This window comes from Cryptomeria japonica, chromosome 4 (assembly GCF_030272615.1).
Source record: "Cryptomeria japonica chromosome 4, Sugi_1.0, whole genome shotgun sequence".
NCBI classification, from domain to species: domain Eukaryota; kingdom Viridiplantae; phylum Streptophyta; class Pinopsida; order Cupressales; family Cupressaceae; genus Cryptomeria; species Cryptomeria japonica.
Window position 1 is genome coordinate 133578118 of NC_081408.1, and position 22975 is coordinate 133601092.

The 22975-nt window shown below is 34.1% G+C and overlaps 1 protein-coding gene across 1 annotated transcript in view; it reads right to left on the reverse strand.

The window, feature by feature from the left end:
- The window catches only part of LOC131050374 (uncharacterized), a 48459-nt gene that overhangs the window by 12343 nt on the left and 13141 nt on the right, over window positions 1-22975 (reverse strand). The window contains exons 4-7 of the mRNA XM_057984535.2: window positions 12248-12317; window positions 11854-12120; window positions 11073-11739; window positions 10071-10961 (exon numbers count right to left, since the gene is read on the reverse strand). Of these exons, the coding sequence (XP_057840518.2) occupies window positions 10071-10961; window positions 11073-11739; window positions 11854-12120; window positions 12248-12317 (1895 nt within the window). The remainder of the gene's footprint in view (window positions 1-10070; window positions 10962-11072; window positions 11740-11853; window positions 12121-12247; window positions 12318-22975) is intronic.

Consider the following 22975-nt stretch of genomic DNA (forward strand, 5'->3'; position numbering starts at 1 on the left):
GGGCAAAGGTATTTTCTAAGAATGATTTGAAATAGGGGTATCACTAGTTGAGGATCATGAAGGCAGATATTCATAAGACAACTTTCCGCACTCACTATGACCATTATGAGTTCACTGTTGTGCCTTTCGGGTTGACTAATGCACCATCTGTTTTCATGAGCCTTATGAATGATATATTCAGGACATATCTAGATAGATACATCCTCGTGTTCCTTGATGACATATTGATTTATTCCAAAACCATGGAGGAGCATGAGGAGTATCTGAGGTAGGTATTGCAATTTCTGAGGGAGAATCAGTTGTATGAGAATATAGCTAAGTGTGAATTCTTTAAGACCAAGATCAAGTATCTTGGGCATGTCATTTCTAGAGAGGGTATTACAGTGGATCCTTCAAAGATCCAAGTGATTCTTGAGTGGCCTACATCTACAAACATTTATGAGGCTCACAGTTTAATGGTTTTAGCATGTTATTATCGGAGCTTTGTTCAGGGATTCTCTAGGATTGCTCATCCCATCACTTCCCTACAAAGAAAAGGGAAGAAATTTTTTTAGTCAGAGAAGTGTCAGGAAGCCTTTCAGATTCTTAAGGAGAAGTTGACTAGTGTGCCTATTTTGGTAGTTCTCGATCCATCCAATGATTTCTTGGATTGTATAGATGCATCCTTGGAAGGTTTAGGTGTGATGTTGATGCATGATGGGAGAGTGATTTCTTATGAGTCTCGTAAACTTAAGAAAAATAAGCTTAATTATCCTACACATGATTTAGAATAGGTAATTGTAGTGCATGCCTTGATTCGATGGAGACACTTTCTCCTGGGGCATCAGTTTGAGTTGCACACAGATCATTACAGTTTGCAGTACATATTTATGCAGCCGAACCTAAATGCTAGACAGAGAAGATTGATGGAATTTCTTTGTGAGTATGACTTTAAGGTTAAATATATTTAGGGAAAGGAGAATGTAGTGGCAGATGCACTTAGTCGTCGTTGACATGAGATTTCAATAGTAACTTTGGAGGTGGATTTCAGAGGATGTATTTTGGCAACACTCCCTGCGGACACCTGGTATCAGGAAACTTGTACTGAGGTGGAGTCCGGTATAGCTTTGGAAGGAATATTTGTAGGTTATTTCATTGATCCCGATGGTCTTTTGCGACATTTGGGATGTATTTATGTACCTTCTTTCGAGGATCTTTACATTTTGATTATTTCTGAGTCACATTGGGCACCATATTGAGCTCATCCTGGTCTCAAGAGTATCCATTTGGATCTTCAGTAGTTGTAGTTTTGGTCGGGTATGAAGAGGGATATAGAAAATTTTGCAGCTTGGTGCTTAGAATGCTAGAGGGTGAAGGCAGAGCATTGTCATCTAGCAAGAATTTTGGAGCAGCACCTTGTTCGAGTTTGGAAATCAGATATTATTTTTATGGATTTTATTGTGGGTTTACCCAAAATCCCGTGTCGGCATGATGCCATCATGGTCACAGTAGACAGGTTGACCAAAGTTGCACACTTCTCACCTATCCAATCTTCTTATAATGCAATGACGATGGCTAGAATTTTCATAGAGGACATCATCAGACTTCATGGCATTCCTCAAAAGATCATTTCAGATAGAGATCATGTGTTCACATTAGCCCTTTGGAAGTCTCTTCAGTAGGCCTTGGGCACTCAGTTGAAGTTTAGTTCAGCTTATCATCCTGAGACTGACGGACAGACCGAGAGGGTCAACCAAGTACTAGAGGACATGCTTCGTATGTACATTATGAATCAACAAACTTGTGGGGAGGAGTACTTATACTTGGCGGAATTCGTTTACAATAATGGATACCATAGTTCCATCAGTATGGCTCCTTTTTACGAATTATATGCTCGTCCTTGTCAGACTCCCTTGAGTTGGGATCAATTAGAGGACAAGTTGCATCTGGGTCCAGATATTCTAAGAGATATGGAGCCCCAGGTTGAGAGGGTTAGAGAGCACTTAACTATAGCATAGTCCTTCGACAGAAGAAGTACACTGACAGGCATAGGATGGATCATCATTTTTCAGTTGGTGATTAACTATTCTTGTGTGTGCGACCATTTAAGAGTCTAATCCATTACAGAAAGGGCTCTAAGATTGCACCGCACTTTGTGGGTCCATTTGAGATTTTAGAGAGGATTGATCTAGTTTCCTATCGACTTTCTCTACCACTTAGTCTCTCACGCATTCATGATGTTTTTCATGTTTTTGTTCTTCCTTGGTATCATCCTGATATATCTCACATTCTTGATTGGACTACTCTTTGGGTATAGGATGGGCAACTTTCTCTCAAGCCCATGGGCATTCTAGAGCACATGCATCAGGTTCTCAGAGGTAGAGACATCGAGCAGGTCAGGGTCCAGTGGGACCCTAATGATGAGTCTTCTGCTACTTGGGAGGAGGCTTCTCGTATGTGTGATCTTTATCCTTATCTTTTTGGAGGCTTCCAAGAGTAAGCCTGATTCTAGGGGGGAGGATGTAGTGCCCCTCTCTTTTGACTTGGTAGAACTTATATTTTTGGATCTTTTTGTGTGTGGCTTTGAACCTTATTGGTGTTGGTCGATTTTGGATTTGGTTGTGATTCTTGTCTATGCTTCCTAGATTTCTATATGACTATGATGTTTCATGTTATGTGGATGGTTAGAATAATGATGTTATTTGATGTTTCTTCACTCCATGTGTATGTTAGATGATTATAGATGGGATGTTTTTGTAATAATAGAATTTTATCTTGATGCTCTTAGATGTATATTTTCTTTGATCCTACATTACTTATTATCTCTGATATTTTTATGTGGTTGTCTGATATTTTTATGTGGTTGTGATTAATAATTATATGGCATTGTCTTCGATGGAATCATATGATGTAGTTTATGATGTCATTATCAGATGTTATTCATATATGATACTTCATTATTGGATTAGTTTATTTATGATTTTCTTTACATTTATCGATGTATACTGACTTGATGTACACTGCTTCCATATTTGATTTGCTTGGATGAAAGGGAAAAGTGTCGCACTTCTCTTTATGGGCAAGCTACATCACTTCCATTCTCTATTCATAGTATGATATTTTGTAGATTGTGTGTGTGTGTGTGTGTTCGACGGTTCATTTATGCAACTATAGGTACTGAGCATCAACTCCACCTAAATCTTCAGGTATGAGCATGTTCTCCAATCCAATAGTAAAGTGGACAAAGGAGATATTAGTCAGACCCCTATCAGGCACCCTAGTTCCTTGTTTGTCAGGTCTTGTGAGTCGTCACCCTCTGTTGAATTTCTGTGTTTTGAGTTGTCTAAATTGTTACTCCTACTTATAGTTAATAATTTTGTGAAATTATTAATATTTTACCCCTATCAGTTTTTGGGATGAGATTGATTAATTAATTAATTAATAAGTTGGAATTAGTGGAACCTTAAGATTTAAATTATTTAATTAATTTGAAAAGAGTGTTTGTGTTTTTTAAAGATTAATTAATTATAGTTTTTTCATTTGATTTATTTATTGAGTAACTTGAGGGCTTAGATTATTTTTATAAATTGTAAGGATTAATTGAACAGAAAATTATAAATATTCAATGAAGTATTCTCATTACTCTTGTAATAATTTATTAAAATACAATTTATTTTTAATTATTTTAAAAATTAATTTTTTAGAAAGAAATAAATATTTAATTAAATTATTTGCATGTGAGTGGGAGTTACAAGAAAATAAATAAAATAATTAATGATTTTTAATGTGGAGGAATCTGCATGTGGGGAGTTACATTTTTTAAAGGAATTTTATTTATTGGCTTTTGGAGAAATTGGAGTGTGTGGCTTTTAGGGTTCTTCCCATGAATTTTCTCTTTGCAAATATTTTTCTAGTTATGGGTGTTTTTATAAAAGAAATTTGGGGGAAAAATTGTTTAAGAGGAAATCACTAAAGAGCTTGAGAGAATTTGTTGAAGCGGTGCTATGAATCTCTTAGGAATTTTCAGTCTTCTCATCTATTCTAGTGAATAAGGTAGACTTTTTGATTCTTTGCATGTTAAAATTTGTTCTTATTTGAATGAAATCAATTTGATTGTTTCTGTTATACTCAAAGAAGAAAATGTAATGAAATTGTCTGATCATGGGAAGGGTTTTGGTTTTATAGTTTTTTTGTGATTTTGAGTCTAGAAATTGTTAACACAAAAAATATAAAAATAAATAAATAAAAAACTCTTCTTATTCCTTGATTTGTGATCTTAAATTGCTTAGATTGGAAAATTTGAAGTTCAAATCTTTATTAAAATTTTCAGATCTGGTTCATATATCAGGATGGGTATTTATCTTTAACTGAGAATTTAAGTGATTTTTGTTTGTATTTAAATTATATATATAGTTTATTATTTTGTCATACCTTTGGAATCAAATTTAAATCTTCGTGGGTTTCGATTTCCTTGTTTAATATGTATTCTTAATAAAAAAAGAAAAGAAAAGAAAGAAAACTATAGCTAGATTGGATTCATCAACAAAATCTTGATAGATGGATTCACATTTGAGGAAAAACTATTTTATCTCTGATTATAAATTGTTCTATAACTCTTCCTGTGTGCGTGTATTCGTATTTATCAAAATTATTGCCATGAATCCCTGCGGCTTGTTCTTGTTTTTTCTTTGGCACTATGATTTTTTTTTTTAAACTGTTGTTTTGGTAGTGGGAGGCTCAACCCCACAAAAGTGGGGAAGCCGAAACCCACGAAGTGGAACGGCTCTTCCCACTGCTGTGGGGAAGCCTGCGACCCCTCCTACCCGTGCATACCCTGCAATGGCCGCCTTACCATTTGTTGTGCGATGTTATGATATTTACGGTTATCGAATTTAATAATGTTTTGTGATTTATATATGTGTGTAGATTTATTTTATATACAAAAGATTTTGATTTATCTCTCTGGAATATGGCAGATTTAATCTTAATAAAAGTGATTGTATAAATTTAATTATTTTGATCGATCTATCTATCTATATCTTAAAGCTTTTTTTTCATTTATTTCTCTATTATGGAATAAAGAAGATATTCAAAATTGTGTTACAAATTCAGTTTTATATGGGACATAATATGAGTGTATAAATAAAAGTATATTTTAATTTTGTGCTCTAAATTCATTCTTATTGTTATTGATTTAGTCTTGAATTGTGAAATCGGTAGAAATGTACTTAGTTATTATAAAGAATTAATCAAACTAAAATTAGTCTTAATGTGTAAGTGTGAATCGAATAAATTGTTAATATTTTGGACTTTGAAGTATTGAGCTTAATATTTAATTTGATTAATGAAGTTATAGGTGTTATCTTGAACTCCTTGATTTTATAGTATAATTGCTCTTGTTACATTTGGCTCTTTCAGCTTCATGTTCGTGTTGGCTTGGAGAAGTTTTGAAGACTATTATTGTTGGACCAGATTCATGTATACTTCCCTACATGGGACCTTTTGGAGATTTGTATGTCGAGGATCCATCATTACGTATACGAAATTCTTATGTAAATTCTCAAGCAGTATAATGAGAATCTTGTACTCATGTAATGATATATATTGTGATTTGTATAGAAGTTCCTTGTTAATTATTTGAGATGATATATAACCTTATGTTGCATCGTTACGAGGCCTTGGGGACATTTGTTAGTTGATTCATTATGTATCTTGTTAAATGTATCTTCAACATTTGTATATGTATAAAAAAAATTGCATTTTTATGTTCATGGATGTTTTGCCCTTTGGGCCTCATGACGCGATGTGACAACTTTTGCAACACTCTGAAACCAAAATGAGGTAACCAACAACACACTAGCCAAACTAATAAGAGAAACATTAAGTTTTTCTACACCACAACTCCAAAAACTTTGTATACTAATAAAACATTAAGTTCATGCTCTTGCTAAAGTGGGGGCTAAACGTAGTGTCGTAAATTCTGTATCTTTACAATTTCACACTCATTTTGGACTCACTTTAGTGGTTATTCCTAATGTATATGATTCATGTATGATTGTGCTTAATTTTGAGTCAATTTCTAGAAGCTTGGTATAATCCCCAACTCACGACCTTTAGTTTAGCCTAAAATAATTGGACTAGGTTCCCAACATCCCTATCTTGGTGTAATAGGTTACCTAACAACCATATCTAGGCAATTTTACCCCAATTTTCAAAAGATAATAGTTATCTTTGCAAGTGGCGGGAAATTGCTCCCCAGTGTTGACTTTTCCTAAAAACTCAATTTTAACAGGTGTATGTTGCATATAAATGCAACTCCCTCTCTTACTTGAACTCCTATCGACATTAATTCTTCACAAGAATTCACAATTTAACATACAATCAAGAATAATTGAGCACATGTCTATAATCAAGGATTCAAGCACTCAAGTTCAACAATCATGATCAAGTTTTATGTGTTCATCCATAATGAAGGAATGCATTAAAATATTTAAAGCAACATGTAGCCTTATTTGAGACTTGCCCACAATGGAGTTAGAAAAATAAGAGATTTCCCACTCCTAGTTAAAAAAAGTTAATACAATCTTTCTTGGAAAAGATTAATTTTGTGAGCCAATTCATATCAAACTTCATGGGTATAGTTTGATTGGTCACTCTAATGCTTAAGAAGGATTCAAATTTCAAATCGATTATCGAGGGCAAGGAGTCCTTTGAAAACATTAAATCAACCATTTTATGTTTACAGTTTTATTTTTTAATATGATTTGTTAATATGGTCTCTTGTAGAAGATGATCATGCCATTTGTTCATTATCATGTTAGTATAATTGTACATAATGATTCTTGCTTGAATGCCTTAATCAACATTTCTATATGAAATGTTCATATTAATTGCAGCGCATTGTAATATTGTAAAAAAGAGGAAAATGGTAATTAACAAACATTAAATATTCAAATGCATAAAAAAATGTATATATGAGTATGAGTCTTGAGTATCTTTGAGAGTGATAATGAACATTAGTAAATATAACTTACCCTTCAAATCTCATTCAACAAATGTCATAGGATTGACTACCAGAGCAATGTAAACATGTATAATGTTCAACCATTATACTAAAAAAATTTGTACTTATAAATCATTTAATAGTATTTTAAATACTATTTATTAATGTAAAATTAAATTATTTTTCTTTTTGAATTAGTTTTTCTATTTTAATTTTAAAATATCAGATCAAATAATTAATAATAATTTTTATATTTATTTATATCTATTTTTATATTTACTTATATGTTCTATTTTATTTTGATATCCAAGTGGGACAAAACGAGGTGGAGAGAATCAACCTCCAAACCTACATGGGATGAACCCAAAACCTTAGCCAACTACACCACTCTTTCGAACTTTATATTTATTTATATTAAAAGTAATAAATCATTATTAAAAAATCTTTTAACTATTAAATTAATTTATATAAATAAATTTAAAAGTAGTTGTTGGATTTGTTTTCTAGATTTCAATTGTGCAAATTTTCTTTGCACCAGCTTTCCTCTCTCATCTTGATGATGGATCATTGAGTATGATCCGAAATAAAAGTTTACACAATTGAAATCCAGAAAACAAATTAAACAATTGTAATAGACTGTACAAATCTAATCTGACAAATTTAAAAATATATTTCTAAGATTTAAGAAAAAGTAAAAAGTGATGGTGAATATCCAACGATTAATTCTACGACATATTTGTAACCGAAGTTTCAGTTTTGAATTTTTTCTTAGACTGCTTTCTCGGCAAGAAACTCTCGCAATTATCATGATTTCAGTCTCTTTCTGCCTTCATTTTGATAAGAAATTTCACCCGAAACTAAAATTCTTTATAAAAGTAAACGAAAATGTGTCTTTAAACGATGTTTCAGCAGAGTTAATTTGAAGTTTCAGTGATTTGAATTGTATTGGTGTAAAAATGTTCATAGAGTCAAATGTAGAAATTTCAAATTAATATTGTGGGAAATTTTTATTTCTAGAAACAAAGTTGTTGAGGTCAGTGAAGCAATTACAAATGAATGACTGGAGATCATTTAAAAAATACATATATCATTTAAAGTCTAAGATTATCTCTAATTTAATTTAATTAATTAAGAGAAAATGGTAAAATGATAATGTCATCACTGAGATCTTTCAACTATGTTTACCCACTTTTAACTTCTTTACAGTTTTTCTTGGCACCTTCACAGATGTATGAGGACGTCTGCCTCTTTCTACGTCTCATACTGATAAGAAATTTCACCCTTCAATAAAAATTCTTTGAAGCTGAGGAGTAGGTTGCTTTATGAAAGCAGAGTTGTTTCGCACAACGCATCATGATCAAACAACTCTTTCCAATAGTTGATCGAAGTAAATTCAGGAGCATGCAAAAAGAGACTTTTTAATTGAGATAATATAATTTCAAATAAAGAATAAACAAGGACTACAAAAATAAGAATCTAGCTGGTATGTGTAGTGATATCAACTTTTTTGCAATTCATAATGTTGTTATGTATTGTTTTTGGATTTCAATTGTGTATTTTTATTTGCATCTACATTTCGATCACACTGTGTGATATATTATCAGATGTTAGAGAGCTCGGATGTTAGTGAGCACAATCGAAATCCAAAAACATCCTATAACATGATATGAATAGGTCATCAACAAAATTAAAATAAGTTGAAGTGTGAAGAGGAGCTAGCTATAGGTGAAATTTTTTCACTATTGTTTATTTCGTTCATTCTTCAATTAAGTTGGCCATGTCGATCCATTACTCTTGTGAAAGGTGTTATTGTTGCTTGCACATTGTGCAAATAATGGTAGTTGGTCATGTTGATCCATTACTCTCGTCAAAGGTATTATTATTGCTTGCACATTGTGCAAATAGTGGTAGTTGGCAATGTTCATTCGTTACTCTTTGTGAAAGGTGTTGTTGACAAATGAGAGTTGGTTAGAATCTTATTAATTTTATCCACCACAATTTGATACTATCTTCATGAAATTGAATATGTCAAGTTTAAAGGAAATTGATAGGAAATAAAGATCTTAAAGAAAGAATTCAATCATATTCAATATTAATTCTAGCTCCATACAATGAAAATTCTTAATTTAGAAAATTTCAACAATGATAATAGTTATATGTACATATATTTTGCTTAAAATTTTACTTATAAGTTTTGATTATTAGAATAGTCAAATTTTTAAATTCATGTCAATCTTTATTTAACTTAATATTTATCTTGTAAAATGACTTAATACAATTACATATTAAAAAATACACAATGAATCATATTCAACCATATCATTATTCATCACATTGCACACATTCACACATGAATTATTCATATGTTATTCAAATCTGCATGCAATTCTATATACCCCTAATTTATTGTGCTAATTATTGCACCTATCATCATATGGTCACTATCTACCTTGATTTTAGCATCATTCATTCATAGTCAATCCCATAGATGAGGAATTGATTCTACACCATAAATTTGATCTCTAATTTTCTAAAATTCAAAATCTATTTGTACAATTCACTATTACACTATTATATTCAAATAAATTCAATTGCATTTATTTATACCATTGAACATAAAAAAGAAAAAAAATCACATTAATTAAGAAAACATACCAGGAACACTTCTATTAATCCCCAAATATATAATTCTAAAAGAATCTAGATATTTAAAATTGTTTTATTGAATTATTCCAAAGATCTTGAAATTGATTTTTTTGAAGGGTTGATCTTGTAAAGATTAAAGACAAGAAGAAAAATGAAAACAAAACATAACAAGAAATAGCAAGAGACGAAACACGATTTACAGTGGTTCGGCAATTGCCTACGTCCACTGTTAAGCAAGGAAATCTTATATTAGCTGATATCTCAATTACCAAATACATAGACTGCACCTAGTCATTTATACATGTATTCAGGCATGAAACAAAGAGTTTGGGGAAGGTAGACAGTCATGTGACCGTTGGGCTTCACATCCCAACAATCTCCCCCATGAAGACCAACCGGCACAACCATGCTGTGACATCCCTGCTTCTATTTCGAAACTCACATTACAACAAGACTACAAGATTTAAGCTTTGCGAACTCTTGCTCACGTACACTTCGAATCAGCCTTTTCCAAGCTATGTCAGAATCAATAAAACCTAATAGCTCAGCATCATAAAGACTTTGCTTCGTTTCCTCAATCATCATCTTGTGCTTATGTATAGCAGAGTGATCTATGTTCATCCAGAAACCTTTGCTCCATATTTGCTCCACAAGCTCCTCACCATATAGCATAGAATCCCCTGCTCGATACACTTCCAAATACTTCCCAATATCCGGGGTCTCCAAGCATGCCAGCTTCTCCAAAGCAAATGACAAAATCTCGCACAACTCCGAGAGCGTCTCAATCAGGCTGAAATCGTCTGCCTCATTGGCAAAAATACGCTGCTTTACTAGGTCGTTGGTAATGATAATATTATTTTTCACACCGGCGGTTTTGTCCTCCACCGACACATTTGAAATTCGATACACAGTGATCTGCGGCTCTTCTCGGACCGCTAGGAAGATGCCAGAAAACTCAAATTTTCCGAGCAGATTATTGTCCCAAGATTGGGCCTGCTCGCCCTGGCACACCTGGATCAAAATCTCAGGCTGATTATAAAAATAAGTGGATAAAACACGCTCTTTCTTGGTCGAAATCATAGTATTCCTTGGAATAAGCTTGGTCATCACGCAACTTGCAGCACCCACCGAAACATCTGAGATTTGCACCCCAGCCTTGGAAAGTGGGATCCCTGGCTGTTCTACCCGACTCTTGAATTCTGACTCACAACTCATGATAGTCTTCAAGAGCATCCTCTGCTCCACGCCCGACAAACACCTTGAATCATCCTCCATCATCACTAAAGCCGCGCCTTCTACAAACCTCCTTAAAGCTTCGTCCAGGTCTTTACAACTGCACACAAAAGGGCACCGTAAATTGTGCTTGTTCATATAGCTCAAACTCTCACTCTCATCGATGAAATCCATGCCTACGGCCTCAACGAATTGCCCGATTCAAACGCGCGATATGATGGGAATATTAACGGTAATTTTCTTGATCTCGCGGACCACATGTGGATCGCTCATTCTGTTAACGCCGATGGCTGCCTCAGCCCATGCTTGCATTGGTGTCTCCTCGGCCGCGACCACCACTATGGCTCCTACTTCTGCAATTCGGGCCTGTTTCACATTGGAGACTTCTACAAATACAGTGTCGTAGAGCATTTGGGCCATTCCAACTTTTTTTGCACATGATGACGATTTCTTTGAGTCACTTCTGCCATTGTCGAGCAGAGCCACCACACTGCCACTTCTGTGCTCCAAATGATTACCCAAAAACCCATCATCGTCTTTGATCCTTTTGCCTTCGGCGTCTGCCCTGTCCTTCCTACTATCGTCCATCTCTGGGGAAATGTTGTCCAGTATTCCAACGCCGCCTCTGTATGGAGTCTGGAGGTCAATTCTGACAGCCTTTCCTTCGTCCTTACCCCTCTCAAAGCAGTTGTCCACCGTGGACAATGAATGAATGGCCAGCCCACCCATCAGAATTATAACCTTGGCCTCATCTTCACGGCTGCCCTCGTGAAGGGGCATGAAATCCAGGTCGCCATCATAGAGACTCGACTCACAGGTCTCCTGCACCTTGCGACTCTTCACCTGCCCATTCACTCGATTAACCTCCTGAGCCTTCTCTGTGGGGGATTCAGCCTGCAAACTATCTCTTTAGGCTCTCTTTTTGCTGAGAACGGGGAAGACATCAATTTTCTTATAATCCCAACAATTATTTTTGATGTGGCCTCACTTGCCACAATACCAGCAACCACCATCTTTAGGTTTGTAGTTTGACTTTCTTTGTGATTTCTCACGATCTATTTTGCTCTTCCCTCTTTCTTCATCATCATATTTTTGGATCTTGTCCACAAACTTAGCATCTTCTTCTTCATCTTTCCAGCCATCCCACCAATGTACATGGCGAATTGTTTTATCTTTCACTTGCACAACTTCACTCCCTTCCGAGTCTAAATTGCTGAGAAACTCGTCAATGATGCAATCCACTTCATCTTCTTCCATCTCTGCTCAAAGACTTAACCTGTGCTCTGATACCAATTGTAAAGATTAAAGACAAGCAAAAAAATGAAAACAAAACATAACAAGAAATAGAAAGAGACGAAACACGATTTACAGTGGTTCGGCAATTGCCTACGTCCACTCTTAAGCAGGGAAATCTTATATTAGCTGATATCTCAATTACCAAATACATAGACTGCACCTAGTCATTTATACATTTATTAAGACATGAAACAAAGAGTTTGGGAAGGTAGACAGTCATGTGACTGTTGGGCTTCACATCCCAACAGATCTAGACAAACACATATCATAATGATCTAGAAATCCTCTAAAGATAGTTTTAGATACCGCCAATAATGAATCGATGAACTAGAAAGTGGAAGTATACATTATACAGTTCAAATTGAATATCTAACCATATATTAGAAACCCTCATCTATAGAAGTATCCTTGACTCGCAATTATTGTTGCTCTAAAATGAAATATAGATACAGGCTTCATTTCTAACCTCAAATTACATAAAATATAATATCATGTTAAAATTTAAGTCTAAAACTAAATGACTTTCTCCCTCACATTTAATTTTTATAATTAATAATTAATATTTTTATTTTTTTATTATTAGAGTAATTTTTATTGTTTAAATTAATTTAATATTTATTACTTACATTGACTAATTGATTTAGACAGTAGATTTAGTTCATGAAAATGTTATTTTTTCAAGAATAGATATATATTTAATTAGGAAAAGATAAAGAAATCATTATCTACTAATATTAATTAAATACAAAAAAATTATATAGAACCAAAACAATTATTGAGTAAGTTCATATAGATTTCATTTCTATAAATAAAAAATAAATCTATAACTAATTAATAAATAATTAAAATTTTGTTCTCTATAATATTAATTAAGTATATATTGAAGACTAGATCTTGTGATCTTATGATTAACCACTAATTTAAGCTCTCACCGATTGTGCTAGAGTACCAACCCAATAGTAATCAAGTATTTGAGTTTCATTAGATTTTATATAAAATAAGAGCCAATACAATTGTTGCATAAGTTTATATAGACTTTATCTTTAAAAGAAAAAAATACTTTACATAAATATTTAATCAATTTCTAAATTATTAATTAAAAAAAAAGTTGGAATTAAAAATAATAGTTTTTAAATTAAATTAATTTAAATATAATATTTAATTTAAAATTTAGTGATGGGAATATAATTGGATAGATATAAGAAAAATTATTTTATTAATCTGTTATAATTTTAGATTTGAAAAGATGTTTTTTTTTTGTATGGCCTACATATGCACTTACAAAATAGATTTTTGTGAATATAATATTTATTACACAAACCTAAACTATAATCTATAGACCTAAAATGGTAGAAGATGGATTGTTTGTATTTTTTCACCTTGATCTCTACCATCTAAATGTTTGTAAGGAGTACTTATCTTTATAGGAACATCTTTTAGAAATATGGTGAATTGCAATGGTCAAGTTTTTCTAGTTAGACTCATAGTTGAACTATTTTAATGATGATGATCTAAGATTAAATACATCAAGCAAGCATGCAATTAATCCATGATTACGTACTTTATAATATTACTAGATTATTTTTATTTTATTCACAAATTTAAAGTGGACATATCCTGCAAAATAGAAAATTGAGTGCACTCCTCTTATAAGTTATTAAAAAATAATTAAAAAGTATATTTATCAAGTTATATGGATTTAATCATTAGATGTAGATATGTGATTTTTAAAATTTGGATTGGTTCATCAATAATTATATAAAAAAATTGGGGATGGGGCCCCCTACTGTCTCCCCACTAGTTCATAGCTCCAGTCAAAAGCTATTCAGGCTTCGGCCAATTACCGATCCAGAAAAAAAAAATTTATATAAAAAAATCAATACATGTATTTTTTGAATTAAAGACACTAATAAAATCAATTAATAATCAAGGAATTTAGGAAAAAAAAATGGTTCAAAAGCTAAAACAAATCTTATGGTGTAATAGTGTCATAAAATACAAGAACCGAATGGTGAATAGACCTCAAATTTTTATGTCCTTTCTAATATGTGTAGAATTTTGGGCACCAAAATTACATGTCCAACATTCAATTTAAATTTGTAATTATTATAACCCTAGGAATGACAATGACTTTCTTTAAACAAGATGTATATTTCTCATAATTTTCTCGCATTGACAAAAATAAGTATGATCCTTAATGTGAGTACATTATAATGCTCAATTTTTTTTATTTAGAACATGGAATTTTTTTTTGTGGCTAAATATGAATGTTTGACCATTTATTCAACCCCATTTTTTTATGAAAATACTCGTGTCACATAGTAAAGTATATGCTATAAACATAAAATCACAAAAAGAAAGATGTCGCTAAGTTTAAAAATAAGGCATAAAGTATAACATTTAAAAGGTGAAATGATAACAGTTGGTTTAGAATATAAATGGCATGAATGAGAAGGCCAAAGTGCAAGGTTTTATAAGCTAAATAGGAGTGTAAAGAGAAGTATTACAACACACATCTAGAATAAACAAAAGGCCAAAGTCTAATTGATACTAAACACAAGGAAGAGCTGACAAAAATAATAGGAGACGTATTCAAAGATACTCAAGTCAACATATACCATAAAAGGTTTCGTTCATCATCCACATTCTAATTAGGAGTTTAAAAAAAAATAAAAAGTATATGGAAAATAAAAACACTAACTACAATAGATATGGGTGAGATTAGCTAAGCAATGGATTCATTCACCTTAGGTGTGCCTCTAAAATTGTTAAAAATTTCATCAATAAAATTGATTACCATATGGGAATATCTATGTAAGAATTCTCTTTGCCTTTATCAAGCTTATCCTTTTGGGTGGATTGGGGATGAACATCTTCATTGTCTAAAAGCTCAGTTTTAGTTATTTTTATGCGAGGGGAAATGTCACGAATAAAATGCATGACATCATCCTCCCTACATATACTTTGACGTCGAAAATAGGTTCTCAGAGAATAAGGAGAATCGAAAGATGTGAGAATGTTGATGTTTTTATTTTGCCCCCCTTGCTCAAGGATATGTGTATGAGAAGAAGATAGATCCATGTTACTTTCCAACGATTGCTCTTTTTTGGAGAGGTCATTGGTTATAGCATTAGGTCTCATCTCATTCACACAAGATACCCTAAAAGAGGTACAAAGGTTAGGATCTTAAGGTTTAGGATCTACAAAAGCTTTAAGGTGATTAACATAGTAAATGCATTTTATTAACAACATCACCATAAGGCAACATAAATGATACATGAAAGCTTTGAGATCTAATTGAAAAGAAAATAATTTGGAAATCCTAACAACACAATATGACCAAGTGCTATGAATAAATAGAAGCAACATGAAATGAAAGAAACTCTTATCCGACACATGATTGTAGAAAATATGTGCAAAAAACAATGTAATCACATGCGAAAGAACAAGTAAATCCAATTTATTAATTGCCATTAAAAGTCTCTTAAGTGAAATCTAAATTTACTAGAAAAACATATCTAAAATTAGGACCTTTCTATGAAAATTAATTTTAAGATTTGAATTTGTGTTTGACCTTAGAGAGTGTTAAAATTGATAAAGTACGCTGATTTTATGGATTTGAGCATAAAAATACAGTCAAATTTATCGCCTCCCAAAATTTCAGAAAAAAAAAAAAAAAAAAAAAAAAAAAAAAAGTCGAGGACTATGGCGGGAGTGCACACGATCCGACCAACTTTTTTTGAAATTTTCAAGGCTGATAGAAATTATGATTTTAATGTGAAATCCAAAAAAACAACCAATTTGGAGATGTCTAGATCGGTCAAACTTGCAGTCAAAGGTTGAAAATAGAAGAAATTTTTAAAAATTAGGGTTTTATGATGTAACCACTTAATTTTCAGGATAAAGAGATGGATTTGAATTGCAATTTTGAAATAGAAATTAGATCTAAAATAAGCAATTAAAATTTTACACCTCACAAACTTAATTTTCTCAAAATGAAAAATCAAGGTTTTTATGCAATTAACCTCTAAAATTTGCAAATAGATCAAACTTGAAAATTAAAATTTGAAATTAAAATTTCAATTAATCAGATCTAATAATGAGAAATCAGAACTAATGTGTAAGACGTTGGGTTCACCAAAATGTAAAGTGGAAAATTGGATCCTAGTGACTCCCCACTTAGGAGAGAGAAAGGAAGTCACTAGGATGATTTTCACTTGGAGGAACTCTACATTCAAAAGAGGGGCTTGAATCCACTAGATCCAAATCCGAGGGAAACAAAGATGTGAATTCCAAGTGGATTACAAGGGTTGAAGTGTGATTTACCCTCTTTTGTAAATGAGAAATTTGACTTGTTGACTATGTGGAAAAGAGAGAGGAAATGAGTGAAATGAGGAGCTACTAGTTCGGGATTGCCCTGTAACTTCTGATCTGAGCTAATTAGACTGATACAGATCTACCGTGCAAATTTGGAGAAAATTCGTCGGGACCATAGTGGGAGTGTACATGGTCCTCTACAAAATTTGCGAAACGAAAAGGGTTCTTTCGTCTCTACGAATGAAACCCAAATTGTTGGCATTACTAGATGAATTGATTATGTGTTGCATTGATGTTTTGTCATTGATGTCAACACTATCTGCTATGGTTGGTTACCAATAGACAAGTTTTGGTTACCAGTAGAAGATCTAGTGTTACCGGTAGAAGAGACTATTTGTTGGGCACTTCCGGCATGTTTGGATCTATGGAATGTGATTGGTTACATGTGGTACGTGCTTCTTGAGCATGTTTTGGTCAGTTGGTATTGACTTGGTAATCAAATGTTGTCATACATTCTAGTAAACGCTTACCGGCACTAGTTTAAGGTTTAACCGGTAGAGCTTTTATTAAGGAATCTTGACAAGATGCATAATTGGTGTTGGTGCAGTTTCTACATGGATTTCAGGATGCTAAAGATGTTCTTTGATCGTGCTTCAACTACTTGAAGAACTTGCTTTGGTGTGGTGGACCTAGAATAGGTCTGGTACCTATCTAGGTTATGGACTGGTATCATGCTAACGTGTACTCTACACGTTATCGAGATGTTTCGAGATGATTTATGGATTGGTTATTGTTGTTTTGGTTTTAAGCCAACATGGCATATCATTGTAATATGGATTTATATTGTAATGTCTTTTAGGTGGCAGACCTAATTGGTTTAGGTCTTAGGGTTTGTATAAATAAGAGGTAGAAACTCTTTGTAAGATATCATGGTTAAGGAAAACGTCATGGTCAAGGAATGTAATGTGTGAATATTATAATATCATTTAGGAAGAGGAGTTGATCGATCATAGGTGATCAAATTCGATTCAAAAGAGGATTTAGTCCTCTAGCATTGAGCTTAACCGAGACTGTAATCAAGCATGATAGATGCTATCTCTAGCAGTTCACTCTATTGGATTGTTGTCCATTTATCTTGAGAAGGTTGTAGCCTCTCTGTAGTCAGTGAGAGTCTTTTATAATGAGCAATACGCTCTAGGCAGTGTGCCTTCTTGCAAGCGCATGCCCCTCATTGTAACACATACTTTCTGCAGAAGTATCATTTGATTGTGGGTAGGCTTCCCACCGTGGTTTTTTCCTTTCCAGGTTTTCCACGTACAAATCGTGGTGTTATGTGGTATGGTTGCTTTGCATTGATTATCTATTTAATTGTTAAGTTGTATTGTTTACCGGTATCTGTTCCTACCAGCATCTGTATGTGCTTTACATGTACTTGATCTGTTTAAGGTTATTAAGTGGATTAAAAGTTATAATCTGTTAACAACTGATTCACTGCCCCCCCCTCTCTCAGTTGTTCACCGGTTCTCCTAACACAAACCTGCAATTACAGTTGCACACCTACAACCTACACACAGAAATGGGAGGAAGAATGGTTGTGGATAGGGGTTTGCCTCAATCAAACCTCGATTGAGGAATCAACCTTGAAAGAAAGTAATTGCAAATGCTTGAAAGTAAACAATGGAAATGTATACCTTGTAGATCTGCAACTTGTTGATAATGGTTGCTTTGCTTCTTGAAAGTAATCACAAGTGTCATATGAAATGGCATGTAACGTAACAAAACTCTAACACACACACATACTTGCAAATGAATGTTGTAATGTTGCTCCAATGGATGAATGAAGAAGACTTGAATGCTTGAATGCTTGATGACGACCTTGAAATCTCGTATCTTATCCTTATGCCTATCATCCTCCTTCAAATGAGGGAACTGAATCCCCTGTTAAACATGCCTCAAGGATTAATTTTCAACCACCAAAGGCCGACAAAGAGGAATTACAAACCGCGAAGGCAAATTATGCATAGGAGACCTAGAAGACCTAGCTTAAGGCCACACTATGGGGTGGGGACAGGGGCGCCACGCCCCCATCCTGCCCTATTTTGGGGCCCGAACATGGTCTAAAGCAACCACAGGTCTTGAAGGAGGAAGAGTGAAGGGGTGAGAATGTAGAAATAGGTCTTGGTTAGGGAAGAAGATGTCCTCGCCAAGGTGAGGACCTAAAATATGGTTAAAATTGCAAGGTTCGCAATTTTATGACACTATATATATACATGTTGTAGCTTCGTAAAATTGCGACAATTGCAATTTCGACTGCATTTGGGTCTTCACGATGGCGGTGCAACGTTGAACCTGAATGGAGACCCCGAAACCTGTTTACGACATCAAAAACTGCATCTTTCTGCACCTTGGCCTGATCCTCCTTGCACCCTGTTGTCCCGGGAGGTGGGACCATGGCGCCCAGCACCCTGGTCCCTGGCCCTATTTTGGGCCCGATCTCTTGTTGGGCATCGGTTCTTTAAGTTTGCAATTTGGAAAATAATGTTCCTAGGTCGGCCTAAGGTCGGAAAAATCAGTCTCCTAACCCTAATTGACAAGTATATAAACTACATTTCCCCTTACAGAAAGAGGAGGAAAAACATATGTGTACAAGAGGCGGAAGCGATAAGCAAACATTCAAACATTCAAGCATTCCTTCAAGCAATTGAGCATTCTAGGTCTCCATTCAAGGCTAGGTGTTGCATTCAAGACAAGGATTCAACCATTGAAGAGGAGATCACATACAACATACAACATACAACATCATTACACCTTCGCATGTAAGAATACAAACATTCTTACAACAAGGTATCAGCACTTGATTACATTACAAACATTTACATTTATAGCATTCTCATTTCTTGGTTAATTCCAAAACCGGGGTTTGACCTGAAGGCAAACCCCTAATCCCTAACCCCCCAATCGTCCTCTCTTTTATGTGTGTAGGTTGCAGGTACGCGGTTGTAATTGAAGATCTGGAATCCTTGTGCAGAGACGAACAGATCCCCCTTCGTTTCGCGGATTTTTCGGAGGACCGTGTGCACTCCGGGCGCCATCGTCCCATCAACTTTCGCTCAAACTTGCAGGACAACATCGTCTCGACATTTTACTGCTAATTTCAGGTCCGTAGCTTCATCCCGTGTTTCTATCTCCGTCTACAAGCGAATCTTTCCTACTTTCACATACACTCCTAGTTCAATCCTTCTATCTACATTCTTTACAAAAGAGGGTATCCTTGTTGTCTCAACCCTTGAAACTCATTTAGAATTCAATCTTGCATTGTGTGGGATTGGATCTTGTGAGTTTCAACCCCTCTTTTGAATGTAAAATCTCTCCTAAGTGAAAACTGTCAATCCTAGTGACCTCCTTTCTCTCTCTTTGGGTGGAGGGAACACCTAGGGTTTGATTTTCCGCTTTACATTTTGGTGAACCCGATGTGAACATCCTAATTCTGATTATTCATGGTTAGATCTAAAAAATTTTGCTTCCTTAATTACATTTCCATGTTTGATCTTTTGCAAATTTTAGAGGTTAATTGCATAAAAACCCTAAATTTTCTTTTTAGTAATTGAGCTTGTGAAATGTTTAATTGTTAATGCTTGTTTCAGATCTACCCTTCTATTGCAAATTATCAATTCATATTTGTGCTTTAATTCTGAAAATTACGTGGTTAAGTGTCAAAACCCTAATTTTTAAAACCCTCTTGATTCAACCTTTGACTGATGATTTCACTGATCAAAACACCTCCAAATCGGCTGTAACTTTGGATTCCGCAACAAAATCATAATAGCTTTCATGCCTGAAAATTTTGAAAAAAGTTGCGAGGACCGTGTGCACCCCGAGCGCCATTGTCCCCGACATTTTTTCCAAAATTTCGGGAGCTAGATCTTACTATATTTTTCTGCTAGAATCCAGAATCTTGGCTGATTTCATCAATTCTAACACTTTCAAAATTAAAGTCAAAGTTGGTCTAGTGATTCCTTGGATTAAGGCTTCTAATCATTCAAAAATTGTTGAAATTGAAATTTTGTGTCGAAATTGTGTTTCTTACTGTCCTAAATCTGAAAAGTGTGTTGGCATTCATTCAAAGTTTCAGTGCTTTATTCAAATTTTTGCAATTTGTGACTTTTGAAATTAAGTGTTTGATTGCAACAACTTTGATTTCCACTTTCAAAATTGAATTTTGCATGAAATTGAGTCAACTTTTAAATTTCAAAGCTTGCATTGCTTTTAGTATTCCCTCTAAAATCATAAAATTCAAAATTTCAGTTTCCCTCTCTTTTTCAAAATTCAAATTTTGCATTTTTCAACAATCTTGGTAGGGTTCAATTTTGAGATTGCAACTTTAATTTGGTCTATCTACAGATCGTAAAATCACTCAATTTTTTCAGATTAGCTTTAAAATCATCATAACTTTCATCCCTAAAAATTTCAGAAAAAAGTTACAAGGACCGTGTGCACTCCGTTCACCACGGTCCCTGACATTTTTTTCCGAAATTCGGGAGATTGTTGTGATTGCATTTAACAGCTTAAATCTAGGAGATTGGCTGATTTTATTGAAACTTGCTACCTCTAAATTCAAAAATAAATTCAAAATTCAAGATTTCAATTTTCAAGATAACAATTAAAATTAAGTGCTACCCCCTTGGCCCTAATTTTCAATTGTCCCTACCTTTCTTGGAAGTTGTGTTTCCCTCTTCTTTCACAAAGTTCAAATTGGATAATCATTATCTCATTGTTCAATTTTGCCAACTTTGTTTTTCAAAATTCAAAATCTTCTCTCTCTCTCTAGTGCATGAGTTTTACAACAATAAGCCCTACTTACACTATTCCCATTAGACGAAGCCTTAGAATTAAGTCTTTCCAAGGTTTAATTACCAAGGAGATAGAACCTAATTTGAATGGCCTTTTTAACGAAGACACGGGTAATTCCCCTAATCCTCTTAATGATGAAGAAGCTCTCCATGAGGTTTCTGTAGAACAACTTTCGAAATTGGATAACCAATTTGATGATTTTCAGCAATGGATGTCTTGAGAATACCCCGATAGTCAAGCTCTTTCATTAATTGAGGGTCTAAAACGTATGGTTCAAAGTGATAAGAATGGAATTGATATTTTGCATAGTATTGCACACATTGTGGATTCAAATGTGATGCCTATGAAGAGTTGTGCCAAAACTTTAGGTTATACACAACCTCCTACTCAAGTCAATCATTCTATCCCTTTGACAACTTCTATTGCTAGTATACCCACTTTTACATCAAACATAATGACTACTTCAATACAAAACATTCCACCTATGATCACCAGTCATGGGGGCAATCCTTCCTCTTCAATCAACCCTCTTCCTTCATTCAATCCGACTTCTTCATTCATTCCTTCAATGAGTGTCCCTATTACATCTCCACAAATGAACATGACGCAAGGGGGCAATTCATTCAACCATTCCATTCCTCCTTGTAGTGCTCCTTTTTTCCAATCATCTCCTATGACTAACTATCATAGTGTCTCGCCACCTTACTCTCAATCAATACCTTCTTTCAATAACATAATACCTCCATCACAATCTAACACGTCTAATATGAACTCTTCGACTGAAGTGACCACTAACAATCTTGCAGAAACTGTCTCTTCTTTACAGCAACAAATCGCCTATATGAATCAATCTAAGTTTAGTGTGCCCACATTTGATGTTGTGAGCCCACTTTCTCTTGACATTGTTCGAGCTATCCCCCCTAAGCATGTTGAAATCCCACAGTTGGAGCTTTATAATGGTAAAGGTGATCCTCTAACACATGTTAAGACCTTTCAAACAATATGTACTAATTTTGCTCATGACCAAAGGTTGCTTGCAAAACTGTTTACTAGAACATTAAGAGATAAGGCTCTACAATGGTATTGCTCATTTCCTTCCTATTCTATTACTTCTTTCCAACAACTTGCAAATGCTTTTATTCAACAATTTCAAAACAATATAAGTCATAAAGTTACTTTGATTGATTTAATGCATTGTAAACAAGGTGTTAAAGAAAAAGTGGCTGATTTCATTGGTACATATAAGCATTTGTGTGCTCAAGTTTCTTTTCTAGTACCTGACAATGATATTCAAAGAATCTTTATTTCTAATTTACAAAAAGATGTTAGAGAAAAACTTTTGTTTTCTGAGTTTACTTCTTTCCAACAGTTGTGTGCAACTCTTCACAATTATCAACTGACTATGAGTCAAATGGAACAAGCAAATCCTATGGCTCTGAGTGATAAGGGTGATAGTAGTCAACAACCATTTGGGAAGTTTAAACCGAACAGAGGGTTCGTTAAGTTCAATGAAAACATCACCAACAACAATGTGAATGCAGCATCAGGTGTGCCTCCTATTTCTAAGTTTTTCAAGAAAGAAAGAAAGTTTACTACTTTGAATGAATCATTGCATAGTATTATGAATAAGTTATTGGAACAAAATGTGCT